The following is a 24,637-nucleotide window of genomic DNA, read 5'->3' on the forward strand; positions in this document are numbered from 1 at the left end:
TTCCCATTTTTCCCCCCATGGTTTTCCATGATTTCCCTTGGTTTTCCATAGGTTCCCCATGGATTTCCCCGTTTCTAGGGCATTTCCCACGGTTTTCCATGATTTTCTCCGTTTTTTCCATGCTTTTCCATCTTTTTCCATGCTTTTCCATCTTTTTCCATGCTTTTCCATGTTTTTCCATGCTTTTCCATGGATTTCGTGGCCGGTTCCTCCAACCCCCCCCTTCTCCCTCTCCGCCCCCCCCCCCCAATGGGATAATTCCCTCTTTTCCATTGGAAACGGCGGAATAAAGCCGGGAATTTTCGGGATTCGGGCAGTTTTCCCAATGGAAAAAACACCGGGAATTCTTTCCCTCGGCATTCCTGGCTTTTTTGGGGGGCAAATCCGATCCTTTGGGCCTTTTCCAGCTTTTCCCAATAGGAAGCGCTCATCCATATCCCGGTGTATCCCGGCGCGCATCCCAAGGGATCACGCTTTGGGAATGGGGATGCGCCAAGACGGGAGCGGAATTCCAAGGGAAAAGGATGGAAAAGGAGCCCGGAGTGGGGATGCGAACAGGAAGGAAACGGGATTCTCCCATTGGAATTCCGCCCTTTTCCAAGCTATTCCTTGGATCCCTGCGGGTGATCCATAGGGAAAACCTTTCCTCTCTTCCCATTCCCGATGCCGGGAATTCCTCGACTTCCAATGGAATTCCGCCTTCCCCCCCCCCCCCAAATCCCTTTGGAAAAGGCTGGGATGCTGGGATAACATCCATGGATAAGAGCATCCCAAAGGGACCGGATGCCGGGATGCTCTTGGATGCGAGCCGGGATGCATTCCCAACGGGAATCTTGCCTCGCAGGCCATTCCCGATGGAATTCCCGATGGAATTCCCTTAGTGGGGGGGGGGGGGGGAAGCGCTTCCCGATGGAATTCCCATTCCGTTCATCCCGGATGCTTGGGATGCTATCCCCTTGGTCCTCAGCATCCCGCTCGCTATTCCAAGCGGGAGAGCTTCGGCAGCATTCTGGCATTCCCAAAGCTTTTGTTGGAAACCAAACCCTGACCCCCCCCCCCCCCCCAATATTCCCATTCCCGATCCCATTCCCGATCCCCATTCCCGATCCCCATTCCCAACAATGGAAAAGCACAGAAAGACCAAGCAGTTACATGGGACCAGGAGCCCATTGGACACCACACAACCCGGCATATATACGGAATGATGCGAGCGGCCCATTCCCGACGGCATTCCCGACTTCGGGAAGAGGGCCCGCGCCGCAACGCCCACCATTCCCTATGGATCCCTATGATCCGTTCCCTATGGATCCGTTGAGCAGGTCCAAGCCGGGTGGGTTTGGAAAAGCAGTGGGGGGGGGGGGGGGGTATGGAATTCCATCGGGAATACCGGGATTGGGAATACCGCCGCCGGATCCATTGGGATACCCCCCCCCCCCGCTCCGATCCCGGCGTTGTCCTTGTTGCCAAAGAAGCAGCAGTTTTCCCCCTTTTCCCTTCGGGATGAGGCGATGCCGGAGTTTGGGAATGTCGGCGTCTTCCCGATTGCCGAGCGTAAGGAATGCTGTGGGATTCCCAACTCCCGTTGGGAGCCGGGTGAGGAGGAGGAGGAGGAAGGCAAGAATCCACTTCCCAATCCCTTGGGAATTCTCCCCATCCATCCCCATCATCATCCCCTTTCCCGTTATCCCGTTATCCCAACGGGAATCCATCCGCTCTTTCCGGCTCGCACCCATTGGAAGGCACAGTGGTTCAGTTCGCAACCTTCAATCCCATGGGATCCATTCCCGAAAAAGGGGATGGAAAAAGATGGGATAACACCCCCCCCCCCCCTTTCCCAACACCCAAACCGCCTTTTTCCGGCTTTTATCCCAACGCAATTCCCATTCCCAACGGGAAGAGGAAGGAAAAGGGGAGGCGAGGGGCAGCATTCCAGCGTTGGCCCTATGGAGAAGCCAAGGAAGGAGGAGGAAAGAGAAGGGGGGGGGGGAAGGATAAAAAGTGGGAATGCCGGCATTCCCGACGGCATTCCCAACCCCTTCCCCTTGTTATCCCGGAATTCCCGGATATTTACAAGCCACTTTGCTCATATAGCTTTCTATATATATATATATATATATATTTGTCATAGGTCTATAAGATCCATCTGTTTCTGCTATCCTAAAGGAATGGGCTCCAAGGATCCCGGCGCTTCCCACTGGACAATGCTGGCTTCTGGAGAAAGGGGGGGGAAAAGTTGGGAATGCCGAAGGGATAAGGAAGGAAAGAAGGCAGGCAGGCGCAACTTCCCTTGGGAAGAGCGGCATGGAAAAGGAGCCGGGATTAGGAAAGGAGCCTCCATCCCCTTTTTTCCATCAGGATGCGCTTCACTCATCCCGAAGGATTTGGGAATACCGAAGAGGGGGGGGGGGGGTGCCTTAATCTGAAGTACACTTGGTCATTATTGCAAGATTCCGACGGTTTTCCATCTTTTTCCCACCCGGCCCCATTCCCATCATGTATCCCACCCTCGGTTTTCCATGTTTTTTTTTCCTCCCCCCCCCCCCCCAAATCCCAATCCCAATCCCAAATCCCGGGATTTAGGCACAAAAGAGAGCTGCATTGTCCCCACAGTGCGGATTGGAAGGAGCCATTGGAAGGCTTACGGCACGGCCAAGCGCGGCGGCATTCCGGCCGTCGGGAATGCTGGGATGGCGGTGCGTCTGGGTTGCTTCGACCACGCAGACTTGTCTTACGGTACAAAAAGGGGGGGGGGGGGGTGTTGGAAAAGTGGGAATATCGGGAAGGGTTGGGATACAGCTCTTAAGGAAGTGGGCTCTTGCTTCACTGGGGCAACGTGGACCTAGGGGGGGAGAAGGGAATGGGAATGGGTTAGAAAGCGGGATTCGATCCCGATCCATGGGTTGGAAGTGCGATGGGATGCAGCTAGCAGGGATTTGGGGGGGAAAGGGGTATGGAATGGGTTGGGAAGGGGATGGGAAGGAGTGGGGATTGAGGAGAGGGGTGGATGCGGGGATGAAGGGATGTAGGGATGCAGGGATGGATGCATGGATGATGGATGGATGATGGATGATGGATGCATGGATGATGGATGATGGATGAGGGATGGATGGATGGATGAGGGATGGATGATGGATGATGGATGATGGATGGATGGATGATGGATGCATGGATGCATGGATGATGGATGATGGATGGATGATGGATGGATGATGATGGATGATGGATGGATGATGGATGGATGGATGCATGGATGGATGGATGATGGATGGATGCATGGATGATGGATGGATGATGGATGGATGATGGATGGATGGATGATGGATGATGGATGATGGATGATGGATGGATGGATGGATGAGGGATGGATGATGGATGATGGATGATGGATGGATGATGGATGATGGATGGATGATGGATGGATGATGGATGGATGATGGATGGATGATGGATGATGGATGGATGATGGATGATGGATGGATGGATGATGGATGCATGGATGATGGATGCATGGATGATGGATGGATGATGGATGATGGATGCATGGATGGATGGATGATGGATGGATGAGGGATGGATGATGGATGGATGATGGATGGATGATGGATGGATGATGGATGGATGGATGGATGGATGAGGGATGGATGGATGGATGATGGATGGATGATGGATGATGGATGATGGATGATGGTTGGATGATGGATGGATGGATGATGGATGATGGATGGATGGATGAGGGATGGATGATGGATGATGGATGATGGATGATGGATGATGGATGGATGAGGGATGGCCTCATGGCCGCGCGCCGGACGCCCGATCCCGAGGGACTTGCCTTTTTACATCTGTCCCATGTGATTGGAAGCATCTCCCATGCCAGGATGGGGTCCTGCCAGGGAAAGCGGGGGGGGATCCGAGGAGACCTTCTCTTCTTCCCGTCGCTTCAGGCACGCCGCCTTGGGATTCAGGTTCCTTTCTGTTGGGATGGAAGGAGAAGGGGACGTCAAAGGCTTCTTCACAGCCAGGGGGTCACGGGTGTAGGGGGAATCCCTAGGGAATGGGGTGGAAGGGGGCTGGAAGGCCATGGATGGATGATGGATGGTGGATGGATGATGGATGGATGATGGATGGATGATGGATGATGGATGGATGATGGATGATGGATGGATGGATGATGGATAGATGATGGATGGATGGATGGATGCATGGATGGATTTGGGATGATGATGGATGAGGATGGATGGATGATAATGGATGGATGGATGGATGATGGACAGGTGATGATGGAGGATGACGGATGATGGATGAGAGATGATGATGGATAATGGATGGACGGATGATGGATGGATGATGATGGAGGGATGGATGATAGATGATGGATGGATGATGGCTAAGGGATGATAATGGATGGATGGATGATGGATGATGATGGATGGGTGGATGATGGATGATGAACGGATCATGGCTAAGGGATGATAATGGATGGATGATGGATAATGAACGGATGATAACGGATGATGGCTGGATGATGGCTAAGGGATGATGAAGGATGGATGCTAGATGATGAATGGATGATGATGGATGGATGACGGATGATGGATGGATGATGAATGGATGATGAATGGATGATGATGGATGGATGATGGATGCTGAATGGATGATGAAGGGATGATAACGGATGATGGATGATGATGGATGATGACGGATGGCTAAGGGATGAGAATGGATGGATGGATGATGGCTAAGGGATGATGATGGATGACGAACGATGAATGGAAGATGACTGGATGAAGATGGATGACGACGGATGGCTAAAGGATGATGATGGATGGATGATGGGTGATGAATGGATGATGGATGGATGCTGATGGATGATGGATGGATGATGGATGCTGAATGGATGACGATGGATGACGACGCATGGCTAAAGGATGATGATGGATGGATGAAGGATGCCAAATGGATGCCGAATGGATGCTAACGAATGATGGATGCTGAATGGATGCTGATGGATGGAGGATGGATGATGAATGGATGACAATGGATGACGACGCATGGCTAAAGGATGATGATGGATGGATGATGGATGAAGAATGGATGATAACGAATGATGGATGATGACTGGATGCTGATGGATGGATGATGGATGCTGAATGGAAGATGAATGGATGATAACGAATGATGGATGATGGATGGATGCTGATGGATGATGGATGGATGATGGATGATGGATGGATGAATGGATGGATGATGGATGGATGGATGATGGATGATGGATGGATGATGGATGATGGATGATGGATGGATGATGGATGATGCATGGATGGATGCATGGATGGATGGATGGATGCATGAATGATGGATGATGGATGATGGATGATGGATGATGGATGGATGGATGGATGGATGGATGGATGGATGATGGATGGCCGAAGGATGCTGATGGACGGATGATGGATGGGATGCTGACGGATGGATGATGGATGCTGAATGGAAGATGAATGGATGATAACGAATGATGGATGCTGAATGGATGCTGATGGATGGATGATGGAGGGATGCTGATGGATGGATGATGGATGGATGCTGACGGATGGATGATGGATGCTGAATGGAAGATGAATGGATGATAACGAATGATGGATGATGGATGGATGCTGATGGATGGATGATGGATGGATGCTGATGGATGGATGATGGATGCTGAATGGATGCTGATGGATGGATGATGGATGGATGCTGATGGACGGATGACGGACGCCGAACGGCTGCCGCTAGCTACCGCCGCACGGCTCAAAGATGATACCGGACAGACAAACGGATACGGCCGGCCTGCGCCATCGCCCTCACCCCGCACTTGCTGCTCCAGGCTGAGGATGACGGCCACGGCCTGGTGCAGGATGAGCAGCTTGGTCTGGGGCTTGTCGCTCTTGAGGTGCAGCTGCACCATGCGGCCCAGCTCCTTGAAGGCCTCGTTGATGTCGCGCACGCGCAGGCGCTCCCGGGCGTTGTTGGCCATGCGCCGCTCCTTCTCCCGCTCGGCCTTCTGCTCGGGGGTCAGGTCCTCGTCGTCGTTGGCGCTGCACGGCCAAAAAGGGGGGGGGGGACGGGGACAGGACACCGAGAAGGGCAAAAGCGGCTTCCAATGATGGGTAGAGGTAAGGATGCTCCCGAAGGGGCATCGCCCATTGACCCCATTCAACTGATTCCATAGAGCAAGGAACTCATTGGGAATGGGGCATCTTCAATGGGCATCACCCATTGACCCCGTTCTGATGCCACCATGGAGCAAGGAATGCATTGGGAATGGCCACCATCAATGAGCATCTCCCATTGACCCTGTTCTACTGCCTCCATAGAGCAAGGAACCCATTGGGAATGGGGCATCTTCAATGGGTATCTCCCATTGACCCCGTTCTGATGCTGCCATGGAGCAAGGAACCCATTGGGAATGGAGCATCTCCAATGGGCATCACCCATTGATGGCATTCTCCAACCTCCATAGAGCAGGGAACCCATTGGGAATGGGGCATCTCCAATGGGCATCTCCCATTGACCCCATTCTACTGCTGCCATGGAGCAAGGAACGCATTGGGAATGGCCACCATCAATGAGCATCTCCCATTGACCCTATTCAACTGCCTCCATGGAGCAAGGAACCCATTGGGAATGGGGCATCTTCAATGGGCATCTCCCATTGACCCCGTTCTGATGCCGCCATGGAGCAAGGAATGCATTGGGAATGGCCACCATCAATGGGAATCTCCCATTGACCCCATTCTAGTGCCGCCATGGAGCAAGGAACCCATTGGGAATGGGGCATCTCCAATGGGCATCTCCCATTGACCCCGTTCTGATGCTGCCATGGAGCAAGGAACCCACTGGGAATGGGGCATCTCCAATGGGCATCACCCATTGATGGCATTCTCCAACCTCCATAGAGCAAGGAACCCATTGGGAATGGGGCATCTCCAATGGGCATCACCCATTGATGGCATTCTCCAACCTCCATAGAGCAAGGAACCCATTGGGAATGGAGCATCTTCAATAAGCATCACCCATTGACCCCGTTCTGATGCCTCCATGGAGCAAGGAATGCATTGGGAATGGAGCATCTCCAATGGGCATCTCCCATTGACCCCGTTCTGATGCAGCCATGGAGCAAGGAACCCATTGGGAATGGCCACCATCAATGAGCATCTCCCATTGACTCCATTCTGATGTCTCCATAGAGCAAGGAACCCATTGGGAATGGAGCATCTCCAATGGGCATCTCCCATTGACCCCGTTCTGATGTCTCCATAGAGCAAGGAACCCATTGGGAATGGAGCATCTCCAATGGGCATCACCCATTGATGGCATTCTCCAACCTCCATAGAGCAAGGAACCCATTGGGAATGGAGCATCTCCAATGGGCATCACCCATTGACCCCATTCTGATGCCACCATGGAGCAAGGAACCCATTGGGAATGGAGCATCTCCAATGGGCATCTCCCATTGATCCCATGGTTTTCCAGCCCACATGGAATGCTTGGGTTGGGAAGGGAGCTTAAAGCTCACCCAGCTCCAAGCAGGGACCAATAGGGTGGTCCGAGTCACAACCGCATCATTCCTGGATATCCCATTCCCGTTCCGCCGGCGGCTCCGGAATTCCCAACGTTGGGAATTGGCTGCACCAACATCTGGCCTTGGGAAGCAGCCTTCTCCATCACTAAAGGGGAGGGCAGGACCTCAACCCTTTGGAGCATCATGGAAGTCATGGATGGGCTCCTGCATCCTTTGGTACCCAAAGCTCCTGCATCCTTTGGTACCCAAGGCTCCTGCATCCTTTGGTACCCAAAGCTCCTGCATCCTTTGGTACCCAAGGCTCCTGCATCCTTTGGTACCCAAAGCTCCTGCATCCTTTGGTACCCAAGGCTCCTGCACCCTTTGGTACCCAAAGCTCCTGCATCCTTTGGTACCCAAGGCTCCTGCATCCTTTGGTACCCAAGGCTCCTGCATCCTTTGGTACCCAAAGCTCCTGCATCCTTTGGTACCCAAAGCTCCTGCATCCTTTGGTACCAAGGCTCCTGCATCCTTTGGTACCCAAGGCTCCTGCATCCTTTGGTACCTAAAGCTCCCGCATCCTTTGGTACCGAAGGCTCCTGCATCCTTTGGTACCCAAAGCTCCTGCATCCTTTGGTACCCAAAGCTCCTGCATCCTTTGGTACCCAAAGCTCCTGCATCCTTTGGTACCCAAAGCTCCCGCATCCTTTGGTACCCAAGGCTCCTGCATCCTTTGGTACCCAAGGCTCCTGCATCCTTTGGTACCCAAAGCTCCCGCATCCTTTGGTACCCAAAGCTCCTGCATCCTTTGGTACCCAAAGCTCCATCTCCAGAGGATATCCTCTGCTACGGTGCGTTAAAGCATTCCCACTTCCTGGAATGCCGGCATCCATTCTCCACTCACCCCATTCCCATGTTCCCAAAAGCTGGAAAACCATCCCCCCCCCCCCCCGGGTGATCCCATAGGAAAAGGCCAGGCAGGGAAGCATTGCCCCCTAAGGGCACGGATGGAGCGCAATGGGCCCCAATGGAGAGCATCCCTCCAAGGTGCCCGCGGGCCATTCCCAAGCATTCCCGGAAGGTTTTCCCTTCCCGATCCGGTCACTTCATGGAAATCCACTCCTGGAATTGAATGAAGCGACGTGAGGGCCATCCCGTTACCTAGATCTTGACCTAGTAATGGATTTGAGCTCCTTCTTGTCCTCCTCCAGCTTCTTGTCTTCCGGAGCTTTGGAATCTTGGAGGTTCTCATCGCCTTCCTCATCCGACTTCAGCTCCGAGCTTCCCGAAGAGACGCTTTGGCCTTGGAGCCCGCTGGGAATGCCTGGGAGAAGAGGCATGGAAAAGGGATTCAGGATGGGATGCTCTAAGGATGGGATGCTCCAAGGATGGGATGCTCCAAGATGGGATGCTCTAAGGATGGGATGCTCTAAGGATGGGATGCTCTAAGGATGGGATGCTCTAAGGATGGGATGCTCCAAGGATGGGATGCTCCAAGGATGGAATGCTCCAAGGATGGGATGCTCCAAGGTGGGATGCTCCAAGGATGGGATGCTCTAAGGATGGGATGCTCTAAGGAAGGGATGCTCTAAGGATGGGATGCTCCAAGGATGGGATGCTCCAAGGATGGGATGCTCTAAGGATGGGATGCTCCAATATGGGATGCTCCAAGGATGGGATACTCTAAGGATGGGATGCTCCAAAGATGGGATGCTCCAAGGATGGGATGCTCTAAGGATGGGATGCTCTAAGGATGGGATGCTCCAAGGATGGGATGCTCCAAGGATGGAATGCTCCAAGGATGGGATGCTCCAAGGTGGGATGCTCCAAGGATGGGATGCTCTAAGGATGGGATGCTCTAAGGAAGGGATGCTCTAAGGATGGGATGCTCCAAGGATGGGATGCTCCAAGGATGGGATGCTCTAAGGATGGGATGCTCCAATATGGGATGCTCCAAGGATGGGATACTCTAAGGATGGGATGCTCCAAAGATGGGATGCTCCAAGGATGGGATGCTCTAAGGATGGGATGCTCCAAGGATGGGATGCTCTAAGGATGGGATGCTCCAAGGATGGGATGCTCTAAGGATGGGATGCTCCAATATGGGATGCTCCAAGGATGGGATGCTCTAAGGATGGGATGCTCCAAGGATGGGATGCTCTAAGGATGGGATGCTCCAAAGATGGGATGCTCCAAAGATGGGATGCTCTAAGGATGGGATGCTCCAAGGATGGGATGCTCTAAGGATGGGATGCTCCAAGGATGGGATGCTCCAAGGATGGGATGCTCCAAGATGGGATGCTCTAAGGATGGGATGCTCCAAGGATGGGATGCTCTAAGGATGGGATGCTCTAAGGATGGGATGCTCCAAGATGGGATGCTCTAAGGATGGGATGCTCTAAGGATGGGATGCTCCAAGATGGGATGCTCTAAGGATGGGATGCTCCAAGATGGGATGCGCTAAGGATGGGATGCTCCAAGGATGGGATGCTCCAGATGGGATGCTCCAGGGATGGGATGCTCCAAGATGGGATGCTCCAAGGATGGGATGCTCCAGATGGGATGCTCCAGGGATGGGATGCTCTAAGGATGGGATGCTCTAGGGATGGGATGCTCTAAGGATGGGATGCTCTAGGGATGGGATGCTCCAAGGATGGGATGCTCCAGATGGGATGCTCCAAGGATGGGATGCTCTAAGGATGGGATGCTCCAAAGAGGGGATGCTCCAAGAAGGGATGCTCCAAGGATGGGATGCCCTAAGGATGGGATGCCCTAAGGATGGGATGCTCCAATATGGGATGCTCCAAGGATGGGATGCTCTAAGGATGGGATGCTCTAAGGACGGGATGCTCCAAGGATGGGATGCTCTAAGGATGGGATGCTCCAATATGGGATGCTCCAAGGATGGGATGCTCTAAGGATGGGATGCTCCAATATGGGATGCTCCAAAGATGGGATGCTCTAAGGCTGGGATGCTCTAAGGAAGGGATGCTCCAAGGACGGGTGCTCCTTTACCCTTTCCCCACTGCCACCCCTTCTCCAGACCCACATCCCATGGGATGCTGGCTCCCACTCACCCCGGTATGGATCCTGGGGGGGATTCAATTCCGGAGACGTGGCCGATTGGACGGGAAGTTGGGGCACGGGGACCTGGTTTGGCACCAGCGAGTGGCTCCCTCGGATTCCGACGGCGTCTTCCCGATGGGATCCCACCTGCAAGCAAAGGGAAGAGCTCCAGAGGCTCTATGGATACAGGGATGCTCCCGTCTATGGGCTCTATGGATACAGGGATGCTCCCATCTCTGGGCCCTATGGATACAGGGATGCTCCGTAAGATGGGCTCTATGGATACAGGGATGCTCCCATCTATGGGCTCTATGGATACAGGGATGCTCCCATCTATGGGCTCTATGGATACAGGGATGCTCCCTAAGATGGGCTCTATGGATACAGGGATGCTCCCATCTATGGGCCCTATGGATACAGGGATGCTCCCATCTCTGGTCTCTATGGATACAGGGATGCTCCCTAAGATGGGCTCTATGGATACAGGGATGCTCCCATCTATGGGCTCTATGGATACAGGGATGCTCCCTAAGATGGGCTCTATGGATACAGGGATGCTCCCATCTATGGGCCCTATGGATACAGGGATGCTCCCATCTATGGGCCCTATGGATACAGGGATGCTCCCATCTATGGGCCCTATGGATACAGGGATGCTCCCATCTATGGGCTCTATGGATACAGGGATGCTCCCTAAGATGGGCTCTATGGATACAGGGATGCTCCCATCTCTGGGCTCTATGGATACAGGGATGCTCCCATCTATGGGCCCTATGGATACAGGGATGCTCCCACCTATGGGCTCTATGGATACAGGGATGCTCCCATCTATGGGCTCTATGGATACAGGGATGCTCCGTAAGATGGGCTCTATGGATACAGGGATGCTCCCTAAGATGGGCTCTATGGATACAGGGATGCTCCCATCTCTGGGCTCTATGGATACAGGGATGCTCCCTAAGATGGGCTCTATGGATACAGGGATGCTCCCATCTATGGGCTCTATGGATACAGGGATGCTCCCATCTCTGGGCTCTATGGATACAGGGATGCTCCCATCTATGGGCCCTAGGGATACAGGGATGCTCCCATCTATGGGCTCTATGGATACAGGGATGCTCCCATCTATGGGCCCTAGGGATACAGGGATGCTCCCATCTCTGGGCTCTATGGATACAGGGATGCTCCCTAAGATGGGCTCTATGGATACAGGGATGCTCCCATCTATGGGCCCTATGGATACAGGGATGCTCCCATCTATGGGCCCTATGGATACAGGGATGCTCCGTAAGATGGGCTCTATGGATACAGGGATGCTCCCATCTATGGGCCCTATGGATACAGGGATGCTCCCATCTCTGGGCTCTATGGATACAGGGATGCTCCCATCTATGGGCCCTATGGATACAGGGATGCTCCCATCTATGGGCTCTATGGATACAGGGATGCTCCCTAAGATGGGCCCTATGGATACAGGGATGCTCCCATCTCTGGGCTCTATGGATACAGGGATGCTCCCATCTATGGGCAGGGAATAAGGTAGGGAATAAGGGAATAAAGTAGGGAATAAGGCAGGGAATAAGGTAGGGAATAAGGTAGGGAATAAGGTAGGGAATAAGGGAATAAAGTAGGAAATAAGGCAGGGAATACAGGCTGGGAGCGTAAGCAGGGAATGCAAGCAGGGAATGAACATGGAATAGACAGGGAATGAAGAGGGAATAGACAGGGAATGCAAAGGGAATAAATAGGGAATATAGAGGGAATAAACAGGGAATACAGAGGGAATAAATAGGGAATACAGAGAGAATAAATAGGGAATGAAGAGGGAATAAATAGGGAACACAAAGGGAATAAATAGGGAATGAACAGGGAATACAGAGGGAATACAAAGGGAATAAATAGGGAATATAGAGGGAATAAATAGGGAATACAAAGGGAGTAAATAGGGAATACAAAGGGAATAAATAGGGAATACAAAGGGAATGCAGGGAATGGGATCCGCCCCCCCTAAGGAATCCGGTGTGGATCCCATCAATCGGATCTCCATTGGGATGCCCAATCCCATTGGGAATGCTGCTACACCTGGCCTGCCAGCTCCATCTTCCATGATCCAGAGGGATGAAGAGCTCCATCGACCTGCTCCATGGTCTCCATAGGGCCATGGCCATCCATTGGGATGGATCCAGGTCCTGGACCATGTCCCCGGGCCCTATCCGTTATCCCAGTGTAATATCCCCATTCCAGGATGCTCATGGCTCCATGGGTACCACTTCCATCTGCATCCCGGGATGCTCATGGGTACCACCTCCATCCCCATCCCGGGATACTGTTGTCTCCATGGATACCACCTCCATCCCCATCCCGGGATACTGGCGTTTCCATGGGTACCACCTCCATCCCCATCCCGGGATGCTCATGGGTACCACCTCCATCCCCATCCCGGGATGCTCATGGATACCACTTCCATCCCCATCCCAGGATACTCATAGCTCCATGGGTACCACCTCCATCCCCATCCCAGGATGCTCATGGGTACCACCTCCATCCCCATCCCGGGATACTGGCGTTTCCATGGATACCACCTCCATCCCCATCCCGGGATGCTCATGGGTACCACCTCCATCCCCATCCCGGGATGCTGGTGTCTCCATGGATACCACCTCCATCCCCATCCCGGGATGCTCATGGGTACCACCTCCATCCCCATCCCGGGATGCTCATGGGTACCACCTCCATCCCCATCCCGGGATGCTCATGGGTACCACTTCCATCCCCATCCCGGGATGCTCATGGGTACCACCTCCATCCCCATCCCGGGATGCTGGCGTCTCCATGGATACCACCTCCATCCCCATCCCGGGATGCTCATGGCTCCATGGGTACCACTTCCATCCCCATCCCGGGATGCTCATGGATACCACCTCCATCCCCATCCCAGGATACTGGCGTCTCCATGGATACCACCTCCATCCCCATCCCGGGATGCTCATGGGTACCACCTCCATCCCCATCCCGGGATGCTCATGGGTACCACCTCCATCCCCATCCCAGGATGCTCATGGGTACCACCTCCATCCCCATCCCGGGATACTGTCGTCTCCATAGATACCACCTCCATCCCCATCCCAGGATGCTCATGGGTACCACCTCCATCCCCATCCCGGGATGTTCATGGCTCCATGGGTACCACTTCCATCCCCATCCCGGGATGCTCATGGGTACCACCTCCATCCCCATCCTGGGATACTGGCGTCTCCATGGATACCACCTCCATCCCCATCCCGGGATGCTGATAGCTCCATGGGTACCACCTCCATCCCCATCCCGGGATGCTCATGGCTCCATGGGTACCACCTCCATCCCCATCCCGGGATGCTCATGGGTACCACCTCCATCTCCATCCCGGGATACTGGCATCTCCATAGATACCACCTCCATCCCCATCCCGGGATGCTGGCGTCTCCATGGATACCACCTCCATCCCCATCCCGGGATGCTCATGGGTACCACTTCCATCCCCATCCCGGGATGCTCATGGGTACCACCTCCATCCCCATCCCGGGATGCTCATGGGTACCACCTCCATCCCCATCCCAGGATGCTGGCGTCTCCATGGATACCACCTCCATCCCCATCCCGGGATACTGGCGTCTCCATGGGTACCACCTCCATCCCCATCCCGGGATGCTCATGGGTACCACCTCCATCCCCATCCCGGGATGCTCATGGGTACCACCTCCATCCCCATCCTGGGATACTCATGGGTACCACCTCCATCCCCATCCCGGGATACTCATGGGTACCACCTCCATCCCCATCCCGGGATACTGGCATCTCCAATCGGATACCACCAAACCCTTGCATCCATCCCATCCCACTTCCTTTTATCCCTTTATCCCATGCTTTTACCATCAACGAGTGCCTATTGGCCGACAGGAGCCCGGTGCCGTATCCCGACGCCAATCCCGTCATGGATCCGTTGGGAGCGGGTCCTATCAAGCCGTGTAGGTCCCCATGGGGCCCGGCCATGGGGGGGGGAGCCGGCCCCACGGCGTGATTCCGTAACACATGGATGGCATCATCCAACCTTTCCAAGCGGTCCTCGATGCGGCTCTGCTGCTTTGGGAAGAAGGGAAGAGGCGGGGGGAAAAAGTGGGAAGAGCATCACTAAACAATGGGAATGCCGTCATTTTAGGGGGGGGGGGGGATGGAATTAAGTGGGATCGACCGTATCCCTGCTTCCCGGCTTTTTTCCACCCCTTTCCGGCTCCCTCTTTGCCTTCAGGGATAGGGGACCGGGGATTCCTTTTCCCAACGGCTGGAATTCCGCACCAAGGGCGTTCGCCCGGGCCTTCATTTCCATGGGCAAAGCGGGTTCCAAGAGGATCCGGAATATGGGAATTGCCTTGGAAAAGCTGCTTCCAACCTCCAAACCCACCCCGCAAAGAAAACTTGGGATGGAAGATGAAATCCATCTGGAATTCCTTTGGGAATGCGCCTCCAAGCCGGCTCCCTCCCTTCTCCCAGCCCAATTCCGCCTTTCCAAAGCATCTCCAAGCGGGAATGGGGCCGCTCCGGCAAGGATGGGAGCGCCTCATCCCAATGGATCCCTATGGATAGGGATGAAGCCTTAGGATTCCATAGGATTGGCCTTGGGGATCGGCGCCTCCCCAACGCCGGGATGAAGGGGAGGATGAGGAGGAAGCATGGATGGAATTCCAAGCGGAAGGAATCACCCTCCCCATCCCTACTTTTCCATAGGGATATGCATTCCCCATGGGCCTCCATAAGGAAAACGGGAAGGGGGATTGGGTCCCTTAAGGAATAGGCCACGGCATTCCGAAGCCTCAAGATCCCGGTCAAGCAGACGGATCCCATTGGGAATGCAGGCCGGGAAGTGCAACATTCCCTAAGGGAAGGCTTGAACATCGGGAATGAGCCGTTGTTTCGGGAAGCTCCAGCGCTTCCCTATGGGAATGATGAGGAAGGGAGAAGCTCCATGGAGCTCGCTGGAGTCCATGGAGCACCACCGTCTCCTCCGGTATTCCCATCCAATCCTATGGGATAACCATCAACTCCAGCCAATGGGATAACCACCGTCTCCATCCAATGGGATAACCACCGTCTCCATCCAATGGGATAACCACCATCTCCATCCAATGGGTACCACCACCATCTCCTCCCATATTCCCATCCATCCTATGGGATAACCACCATCTCCATCCACTGGGATAACCACCATCTCCATCCAATGGGATAACCACCATCTCCATCCTATGGGATAACCACCGTCTCCTCCGGTATTCCCATCCATCCTATGGGATAACCACCATCTCCATCCTATGGGATAACCATCTCCTCCAGTATTCCCATCCATCCTATGGGACCACCACCATCTCCATCCCATGGGATAACCACCATCTCTTTCTATATTCCCATCCATCCACTCCATCCTATGGGATAACCATCATCAACTCCTACATTCCCATCCATCCTATGGGATAACCACTATCTCCATCCAATGGGATAACCACCATCTCCATCCTAAGGGTACCACCACCATCTCCTCCCATATTCCCATCCATCCTATAGGATAACCACCATCTCCATCCTATGGGATAACCATCTCCTCCAGTATTCCCATCCATCCTATGGGATAACCACCATCTCCATCCTATGGGATAACCACCATCTCCATCCTATGGGTACCACCACCATCTCCTCCTATATTCCTATCCATCCACTCCATCCTATGGGATAACCACCATCTCCATCCAATGGGTACCACCACCATCTCCATCCTATGGGATAACCACCATCTCCATCCAATGGGATAACCATCTCCTCCAGTATTCCCATCCATCCTATGGGATAACCACCATTTCCATCCACTGGGATAACCACCATCTCCATCCAATGGGATAACCACCATCTCCATCCAATGGGTACCACCACCATCTCCATCCACTGGGATAACCACCATCTCCATCCAATGGGATAACCACCATCTCCATCCAATGGGTACCACCACCATCTCCATCCACTGGGATAACCACCATCTCCATCCTATGGGATAACCACCATCTCCATCCAATGGGATAACCACCATCTCCATCCTACGGGTACCACCACCATCTCCTCCATCCTTTGACCACCACCACCTCCTCCTCCTCCTCCGCTCTCTTTTCCTATGGGATCCAAACTCCATCTCCTGGGCAAAACGGGATGGGAAGGGGAAGGAAAAGCATGGATGAGGCATGGAAAAGGCCGGGAATGGGGAAGGTCCCCATGGAATCACCTACCAAGGAATGTAAGGGACCTTCATAAGTGGGAGATGCTGCCGCTTGGCCTCCATTCCTAGACCATACAGCTGGGCCTGCTGGTAGCAAAACGGGAAGCACCATTAGAACCCCGGCATTCCCAAGGGATTCGGGAATGGGAAGAAGGGGAGGGGGGGAAGGGGAAACAGCCGGGAAAACTTCCTTAAGGAAGCATGGATAAGGAGGGGTTCCTTCCATTGGTTTCCAATGGAGAAGGGAGGCATCGCGGTGGAGGGAGGGGATGGATGGGGATCGAGGGGATCCCGTTTTCCATAGGTTTTCCATAAGTAATTCCCAAGGGGGGGCTCGGAGAGGGAGGTCGCAGGCCTCGAGCCTTTGGCTTTGGTGCCGGGGACCGGGTGCCGCTGATCCGAAGGGATGCGCGGGTATCCATAGGGAAAAGAAGGGCTTTTCCCAGCCATTCCCGACTTCAGGAGCCAGGATTAGGCTCGGAGCAGGGAGATGGGATTCTATATGGGCTCTTGTTTCGCCTGCCTGGAAGCCCTGGAAGTGCATGGGAAGTGGGAATGCCATATCCATGGAAAAAGTTGGGAATTGGGAATGCCCCATCCTTGGATGCGCTCAGCATCCCAATGGATGCAGCAACGTGGTCCTCACCTGGCCCTAGCTCTTATGGTCCTTTCCATCCCAATCCCATCCTTAAGGATCCTTGGAAGTGCATGGGAATTGGGAATGCTCCATGCTTTAAAGTGCTTGGGAAGCGGGAATGCTCCATACATGGAAAAACTCGGGAATTGGGAATGCCCCATCCTCGGATGCGCTCAGCATCCCAATGGATGCATCAAAGTGGTCCTCACCTGGCCCTAGCTCTTATGGTCCTTTCCATCCCAATCCCATCCTAAAGCATCCCTGGAAGTGGAAGGGAATTGGGAATACTCCATCCTTAGAAGTGCATGGGAAGCGGGAATGCTCCATACATGGAAAAACTTGGGAATTGGGAATGCTCCATCCTTGGATGCGCTCAGCATCCCAATGGATGCAGCAACGTGGTCCTCACCTGGCCCTAGCTCTTAGGGCCCTTTCCATCCCATTCCCATCCTAAAGCATCCCTGGAAGTGCATGGGAATTGGGAATGCTCCATCCTTAGAAGTGCTTGGGAATTGGGAATGCTCCATACATGGAAAAACTTGGGAATTGGGAATGCCCCATCCTCGGATGCGCTCCGCATCCCAATGGATGCAGCAACGTGGTCCTCACCTGGCCCTAGCTCTTATGGTCCTTTCCATCCCAATCCCATCCTAAAGCATCCCTGGAAGTGGAAGGGAATTGGGAATGCTCCATGCTCAAAAGTGCTTGGGAATTGGGAATGCTCCATCCTTGGAAAAACTCGGCAATTGGGAATGCTCCATCCTTGGATGCGCTCAGCATCCCAATGGATGCAGCAACGTGGTCCTCACCTGGCCCTAGCTCTTACGGCCCTTTCCATCCCAATCCCATCCTTAAGGATCCTTGGAAGTGCAAGGGAATTGGGAATGTTCCATGCTTAAAAGTGCTTGGGAAGCGGGAATGCTCCATACATGGAAAAACTCGGGAATTGGGAATGCCCCATCCTTGGATGCGCTCAGCATCCCAATGGATGCAGCAACGTGGTCCTCACCTGGCCCTAGCTCTTAGGGCCCTTTCCATCCCAATCCCATCCTTAAGGATCCCTGGAAGTGCATGGGAATTGGGAATGCTTCATCCTTAGAAGTGCATGGGAAGCGGGAATGCTCCATACATGGAAAAACTTGGGAATTGGGAATGCCCCATCCTTGGATGCGCTCCGCATCCCAACGGATGCAGCGCCGCGCTCCTTCCCTTGGGCCCTTTCCCAACCCCATCCTATCGGAGCCCCCTTCCAAAAGGGCTTTTCCGGGACCGCCATCACCCCACCTTTGGAATAACCTTGGGAATACCGCCAGCCCTTCCAACCTCACCTCATCCCTCCATCCCTTTTCCAACCCCCCCCCCCCCCCCTTTTAGGTTCATAGGGAAAAAACGGGAAGCAACCCCAGGAAAGGGGGGGGGGGGGGAATTCCGGGTCTTTTCCAGGTTTTTTTTTTCCTTTTCCTTCTTTTTTCCCGGCCCCATTCCAAACCCACACCCGGGAAAGGAAGGGAATAAAAGAAGGAAGCACAATACCTGCGAGAGAAGGGGGAGAGCCAACAGGAGTTGAAGGAGTGGATGGGAAGCTGGTGGTGGTGGGCTCTGGAGAGTAGATCTTTAAGAGACGATGATAGAGCATTAATCTAAAAAGCATGGAATACCGGGAAGCGCGGCGGGATACGGGCCGTCGGTATTCCCGACGGGAGGGCACGGATCGGGAGATGGGAAGGGGGAAGGGGAAGGAGGGGAATGGCCTGGATGGGGATATGGCAAGGGCTCCGGAGGGATGGGAAGGGGAGAGATCCCTATGGAATGGCCTTGGAGAAGGCCGTTGAGGGGGGCTGCGGCGAGGGATGGATGGAATCCCATTGGATCGCTAAGGAATGATGGTCCCAAATTGCTCTGCTACTATGGAAAGGCACAAATCCCATTGGATCGCTAAGGAATGATGGTCCCAAATTGCTCTGCTACTATGGAAAGGCACAAATCCCATTGGATCGCTAAGGAATGATGGTCCCAAATTGCTCTACTACTATGGAAAGGCACAAATCCCATTGGATCGCTAAGGAATGATGGTCCCAAATTGCTCTACTACTATGGAAAGGCACAAATCCCATTGGATCGCTAAGGAATGATGGCCCCAAATTGCTCTGCTACTATGGAAAGGCACAAATCCCATTGGATCGCTAAGGAATGATGGTCCCAAATTGCTCTGCTACTATGGAAAGGCACAAATCCCATTGGATCCTTAAGGAATGATGGCCACAGAACTCATCTACTGCTATAGAAAGGCACAAATCCCATTGGATCGCTAAGGAATGATGGCCCCAAATTGCTCTGCTACTATAGAAAGGCACAAATCCCATTGGATCGCTAAGGAATGATGGCCACAGAACTCATCTACTGCTATAGAAAGGCACAAATCCCATTGGATCCTTAAGGAATTATGGCCCCAAAACTACTTAACTACTATGGAAAGGCACAAATCCCGTTGGATCGCTAAGGAATGATGGCCCCAAATTGCTCTACTACTATGGAAAGGCACAAATCCCATTGGATCCTTAAGGAATGATGGCCACAGAACTCATCTACTACTATAGAAAGGTACAAATCCCATTGGATCCTTATGGAATGACGGCCTCAGCATCGTCCTACCGCACCACACAGACACATTCCCATTGGATCCTTATGGAATGACGGCCCCCAAACTGCTCCACTGCAATAGATGGACACAATCCCATTGGATCCTTATGGAATGACGGCCTCAGCATCACTCTACCGCACCACACAGACACATTCCCATTGGATCCTTATGGAATGACGGCCTCAGCATCGCTCTACCCCACCACACACATTCCCATTGGATTCTTATGGAATGATGGCCCCCAAGCTCCTCTACTGCAATAAGATAGACAGAATCCCATTGGATCCTTATGGAATGACGGCCTCAGCATCACTCTACCCCATCACATAGACACATTCCCATTGGATTCTTATGGAATGACGGCCCCCAAACTGCTCTACTGCAATAGATGGACACAATCCCATTGGATCCTTATGGAATGACGGCCTCAGCATCACTCTATGACAACACACAGACACAATCCCATTGGATCCTTATGGAATGACGGCCCCCAAACTGCTCCACTGCAATAGATGGACACAATCCCATTGGATCCGTATGGAATGACGGCCTCAGCATCACTCTACCCCACCACACAGACACAAATCCCATTGGATTCTTATGGAATGATGGCCCCCAAACTGCTCTACTGTAATAAGATAGACAGAATCCCATTGGATCCGTATGGAATGACGGCCTCAGCATCGTCCTACCGCACCACACAGACACATTCCCATTGGATTCTTATGGAATGATGGCCCCCAAGCTGCTCTACTGTAATAAGATAGACAGAATCCCATTGGATCCGTATGGAATGACGGCCTCAGCATCACTCTATGACAACACATAGACACAATCCCATTGGATCCTTATGGAATGACGGCCTCAGCATCACTCTATGACAACACATAGACAGAATCCCATTGGATCCGTATGGAATGACGGCCTCAGCATCGTTCTACCCCACCACACAGACACATTCCCATTGGATTCTTATGGAATGACGGCCCCCAAACTGCTCTACTGCAATAGATGGACACAATCCCATTGGATCCTTATGGAATGACGGCCTCAGCATCACTCTACCCCACCACACAGACACATTCCCATTGGATTCTTATGGAATGATGGCCCCCAAGCTGCTCTACTGTAATAAGATAGACAGAATCCCATTGGATCCTTATGGAATGACGGCCTCAGCATCACTCTATGACAACACATAGACAGAATCCCATTGGATCCGTATGGAATGACGGCCTCAGCATCGTTCTACCCCACCACACAGACACATTCCCATTGGATTCTTATGGAATGATGGCCCCCAAGCTGCTCTACTGTAATAAGATAGACAGAATCCCATTGGATCCGTATGGAATGACGGCCTCAGCATCATCCTATCGCACCACACAGACACATTCCCATTGGATTCTTATGGAATGATGGCCCCCAAGCTCCTCTACTGCAATAAGATAGACAGAATCCCATTGGATCCTTATGGAATGACGGCCTCAGCATCACTCTATGACAACACATAGACACAATCCCATTGGATCCTTATGGAATGACGGCCTCAGCATCACTCTACCCCACCACACAGACACATTCCCATTGGATTCCTATGGAATGATGGCCCCCAAGCTCCTCTACTGCAATAAGATAGACAGAATCCCATTGGATCCTTATGGAATGACGGCCTCAGCATCACTCTACCCCATCACATAGACACAATCCCATTGGATCCTTATGGAATGACGGCCTCAGCATCGCTCTACCCCACCACACAGACACAAATCCCATTGGATTCTTATGGAATGATGGCCCCCAAACTGCTCTACTGCAATAGATGGACCCAATCCCATTGGATCCGTATGGAATGACGGCCTCAGCATCGCTCTTCCCCATCACATAAGACACAATCCCATTGGATCCTTATGGAATGACGGCCTCAGCATCACTCTATGACAACACATAGACACAATCCCATTGGATCCTTATGGAATGACGGCCCCCAAACTGCTCTACTGCAATAGATGGACCCAATCCCATTGGATCCGTATGGAATGACGGCCTCAGCATCGCTCTTCCCCATCACATAAGACACAATCCCATTGGATCCTTATGGAATGACGGCCTCAGCACCGCTCCATCCCCCATCCCATAGACCCGTTGCCCGCAAGCCCTTGGCCTGGTTGAAGGCGGCATTCCAGAAGATGGGAAGGAGACCAAGGAGCCATTCCCTGGCCGGAGAACTCCATGGAACCCGCTCTGCCCACACAAGACCTCCTGCCTTGTTTTCCATGGGGATCGAGCGATCCGAAGAGGAATTCATGGAAGCGCTTCCATGAAATTCTCCTTCGGGAACGCCGGGCGCCCTTTGTGGGGCGGAAAATCATGGAAAAAAAAAAAAAAAAGGTGGGAATTGCCCTCGGGATACCCAAAGCATCCCTATCCGTCGGGAATGCCGGCATGGAAAACGCTTCCTGGTTATCCCGGCTAAAGGCGCCGGGTCCTTTCGCCACGGAATTCCGGCCTCACAAGTGATGCTTCTCGGGGAGAATTCCTCCGGGATGCCATTGGGATGGGGTTGCTGGGCTCCCCGCCCCCATTCCCGCTGGGAAATGAGCATTCCAAGAGGAAATGGATCCTTACGGAGGCAAGGGCTTTGCCCAGGGCATCCCCAGTCTGGGAGCTTCCGCCTGCTCCGCTTCCTCGGGTGCCTGGAAAACAAAAGGGAAGCGGGTGAAAAGAAGTAGGGAAAAAACCTTGGGAATTCCCATTCCCAACCGGATCCCATCCCCTTTTCCATCGCCGCTTCCATCCCGCTGCTCCAAGGGGCTTCCCGGCATCGGGAATGGGGAATGCTTCCCGTTTCCTTCAGCCCATCCATCGGCTACGGATGGATGCTTCCCACTGCATCCCATCCCACTTTGCCTTCATCCCTTGGGTACCAGCATCCCAATGGCCCCATCATTCCATATGGATGCATCCCACTGCATCCCATCCCACTTTGCCTTCATCCCTTGGGTACCAGCATCCCAATGGCCCCATCATTCCATATGGATGCTTCCCACTGCATCCCACCCCACTTTGCCTTCATCCCTTGGGTACCAGCATCCCAATGGCCCCATCATTCTATATGGATGCTTCCCACTGCATCCCATCCCACTTTGCCTTCATCCCTTGGGTACCAGCATCCCAATGGCCCCATCATTCCATATGGATGCTTCCCACTGCATCCCATCCCACTTTGCCTTCATCCCTTGGGTACCAGCATCCCAATGGCCCCATCATTCCATATGGATGCTTCCCACTGCATCCCATCCCACTTTGCCTTCATCCCTTGGGTACCAGCATCCCAATGGCCCCATCACTATCCATGGATGCATCCCACTGCATCCCGCCCCACTTTACCTTCATCCCTTGGGTATCAGCATCCCAATGGCCCCATCATTCCATATGGATGCTACCCACTGCATCCCATCCCACTTTACCTTCATCCCTTGGGTACCAGCATCCCAATGGCCCCATCATTCCATATGGATGCTACCCACCGCATCCCACCCCACTTTGCCTTCATCCCTTGGGTACCAGCATCCCAAAGGCTCCATCACTACCCATGGATGCTTCCCACTGCATCCCATCCCACTTTGCCTTCATCCCTTGGGTACCAGCATCCCAATGGCCCCATCACTATCCATGGATGCTTCCCACTGCATCCCGCCCCACTTTGCCTTCATCCCTTGGGTACCAGCATCCCAATGACCCCATCACTATCCATGGATGCATCCCACTGCATCCCGCCCCACTTTGCCTTCATCCCTCGGGTACCAGCACCCATGGGGCCCCCGCGGACTCACCCATGATGGGGTCGGTGCCGTTGGCCGGGGGGGTGCAGGAGGAGGTGCTGTAGTGGCCGCTGCCGCCGCGGTGGAAGGTGGACATCGGAGGGAGGCTGGAATTGAGCTCTCCGGAGGAATGGGATGGGAAGCTCTGCATGGAAAAAGGCAGGAGCTGATCGGGATACCCGGAGCGGCCCGATCCGTGGGGCGGGGGGGGGGGAATCAATGGGGAGAAGGGGGGGGAAGAGATAAAGGGAGGTTGGGGGGCAACTGGAGGAGGTAATGGGGATGGATGGGGGCTGGTGGTGCTGGAGCATCACTTGGGGCCATGATGGTGATGGAGCAGCATGGAGGTCCATAAGGATGATGGAGCAGCATGGAGGTCCATAATGGTGATGATGGAGCATCATAGAGATCCATAAGGATGATGGAGCATCACTTTGGTCCATGATGGTGATGGAACATCATTGAGGTCCATGATGCTGATGGAACATCATTGAGGTCCATGATGGTGATGATGGAGCATCATGGAGATCCATAAGGATGATGGAGCATCACTTTGGTCCATGATGGTGATGGAGCAGCATGGAGATCCATAATGGGGATGGAGCATCATGGAGATCCATAATGGGGATGATGG

General features: G+C 53.2%; 1 protein-coding gene across 11 annotated transcripts in view; it reads right to left on the bottom strand.

Moving 5' to 3' along the window:
• Positions 1 to 1,148: 1,148 nt before the first annotated feature.
• The window catches only part of TCF4 (transcription factor 4), a 31,811-nt gene continuing 8,322 nt past the window's right edge, over positions 1,149 to 24,637 (bottom strand). For 2 of the 11 annotated variants that reach the window (XM_065661074.1, XM_065661082.1), the window contains exons 4-13: positions 24,016 to 24,148; positions 22,808 to 22,875; positions 19,072 to 19,150; positions 16,912 to 16,988; positions 14,519 to 14,728; positions 10,621 to 10,756; positions 8,705 to 8,867; positions 5,848 to 6,077; positions 3,833 to 3,973; positions 1,149 to 2,839 (exon numbers count right to left, since the gene is read on the bottom strand). In XM_065661074.1, the coding sequence (XP_065517146.1) occupies positions 3,837 to 3,973; positions 5,848 to 6,077; positions 8,705 to 8,867; positions 10,621 to 10,756; positions 14,519 to 14,728; positions 16,912 to 16,988; positions 19,072 to 19,150; positions 22,808 to 22,875; positions 24,016 to 24,148 (1,233 nt within the window). In that variant the 3' untranslated portion in view covers positions 1,149 to 2,839; positions 3,833 to 3,836. The remainder of the gene's footprint in view (positions 2,840 to 3,832; positions 3,974 to 5,847; positions 6,078 to 8,704; positions 8,868 to 10,620; positions 10,757 to 14,518; positions 14,729 to 16,911; positions 16,989 to 19,071; positions 19,151 to 22,807; positions 22,876 to 24,015; positions 24,149 to 24,637) is intronic. The other 9 variants (XM_065661081.1, XM_065661078.1, XM_065661077.1 and 6 more) reach the window with 9 other exon arrangements.

This window comes from Lathamus discolor, chromosome Z (genome assembly GCF_037157495.1).
Source record: "Lathamus discolor isolate bLatDis1 chromosome Z, bLatDis1.hap1, whole genome shotgun sequence".
In the NCBI taxonomy this organism is placed as follows: Eukaryota; Metazoa; Chordata; class Aves; order Psittaciformes; family Psittacidae; genus Lathamus; species Lathamus discolor.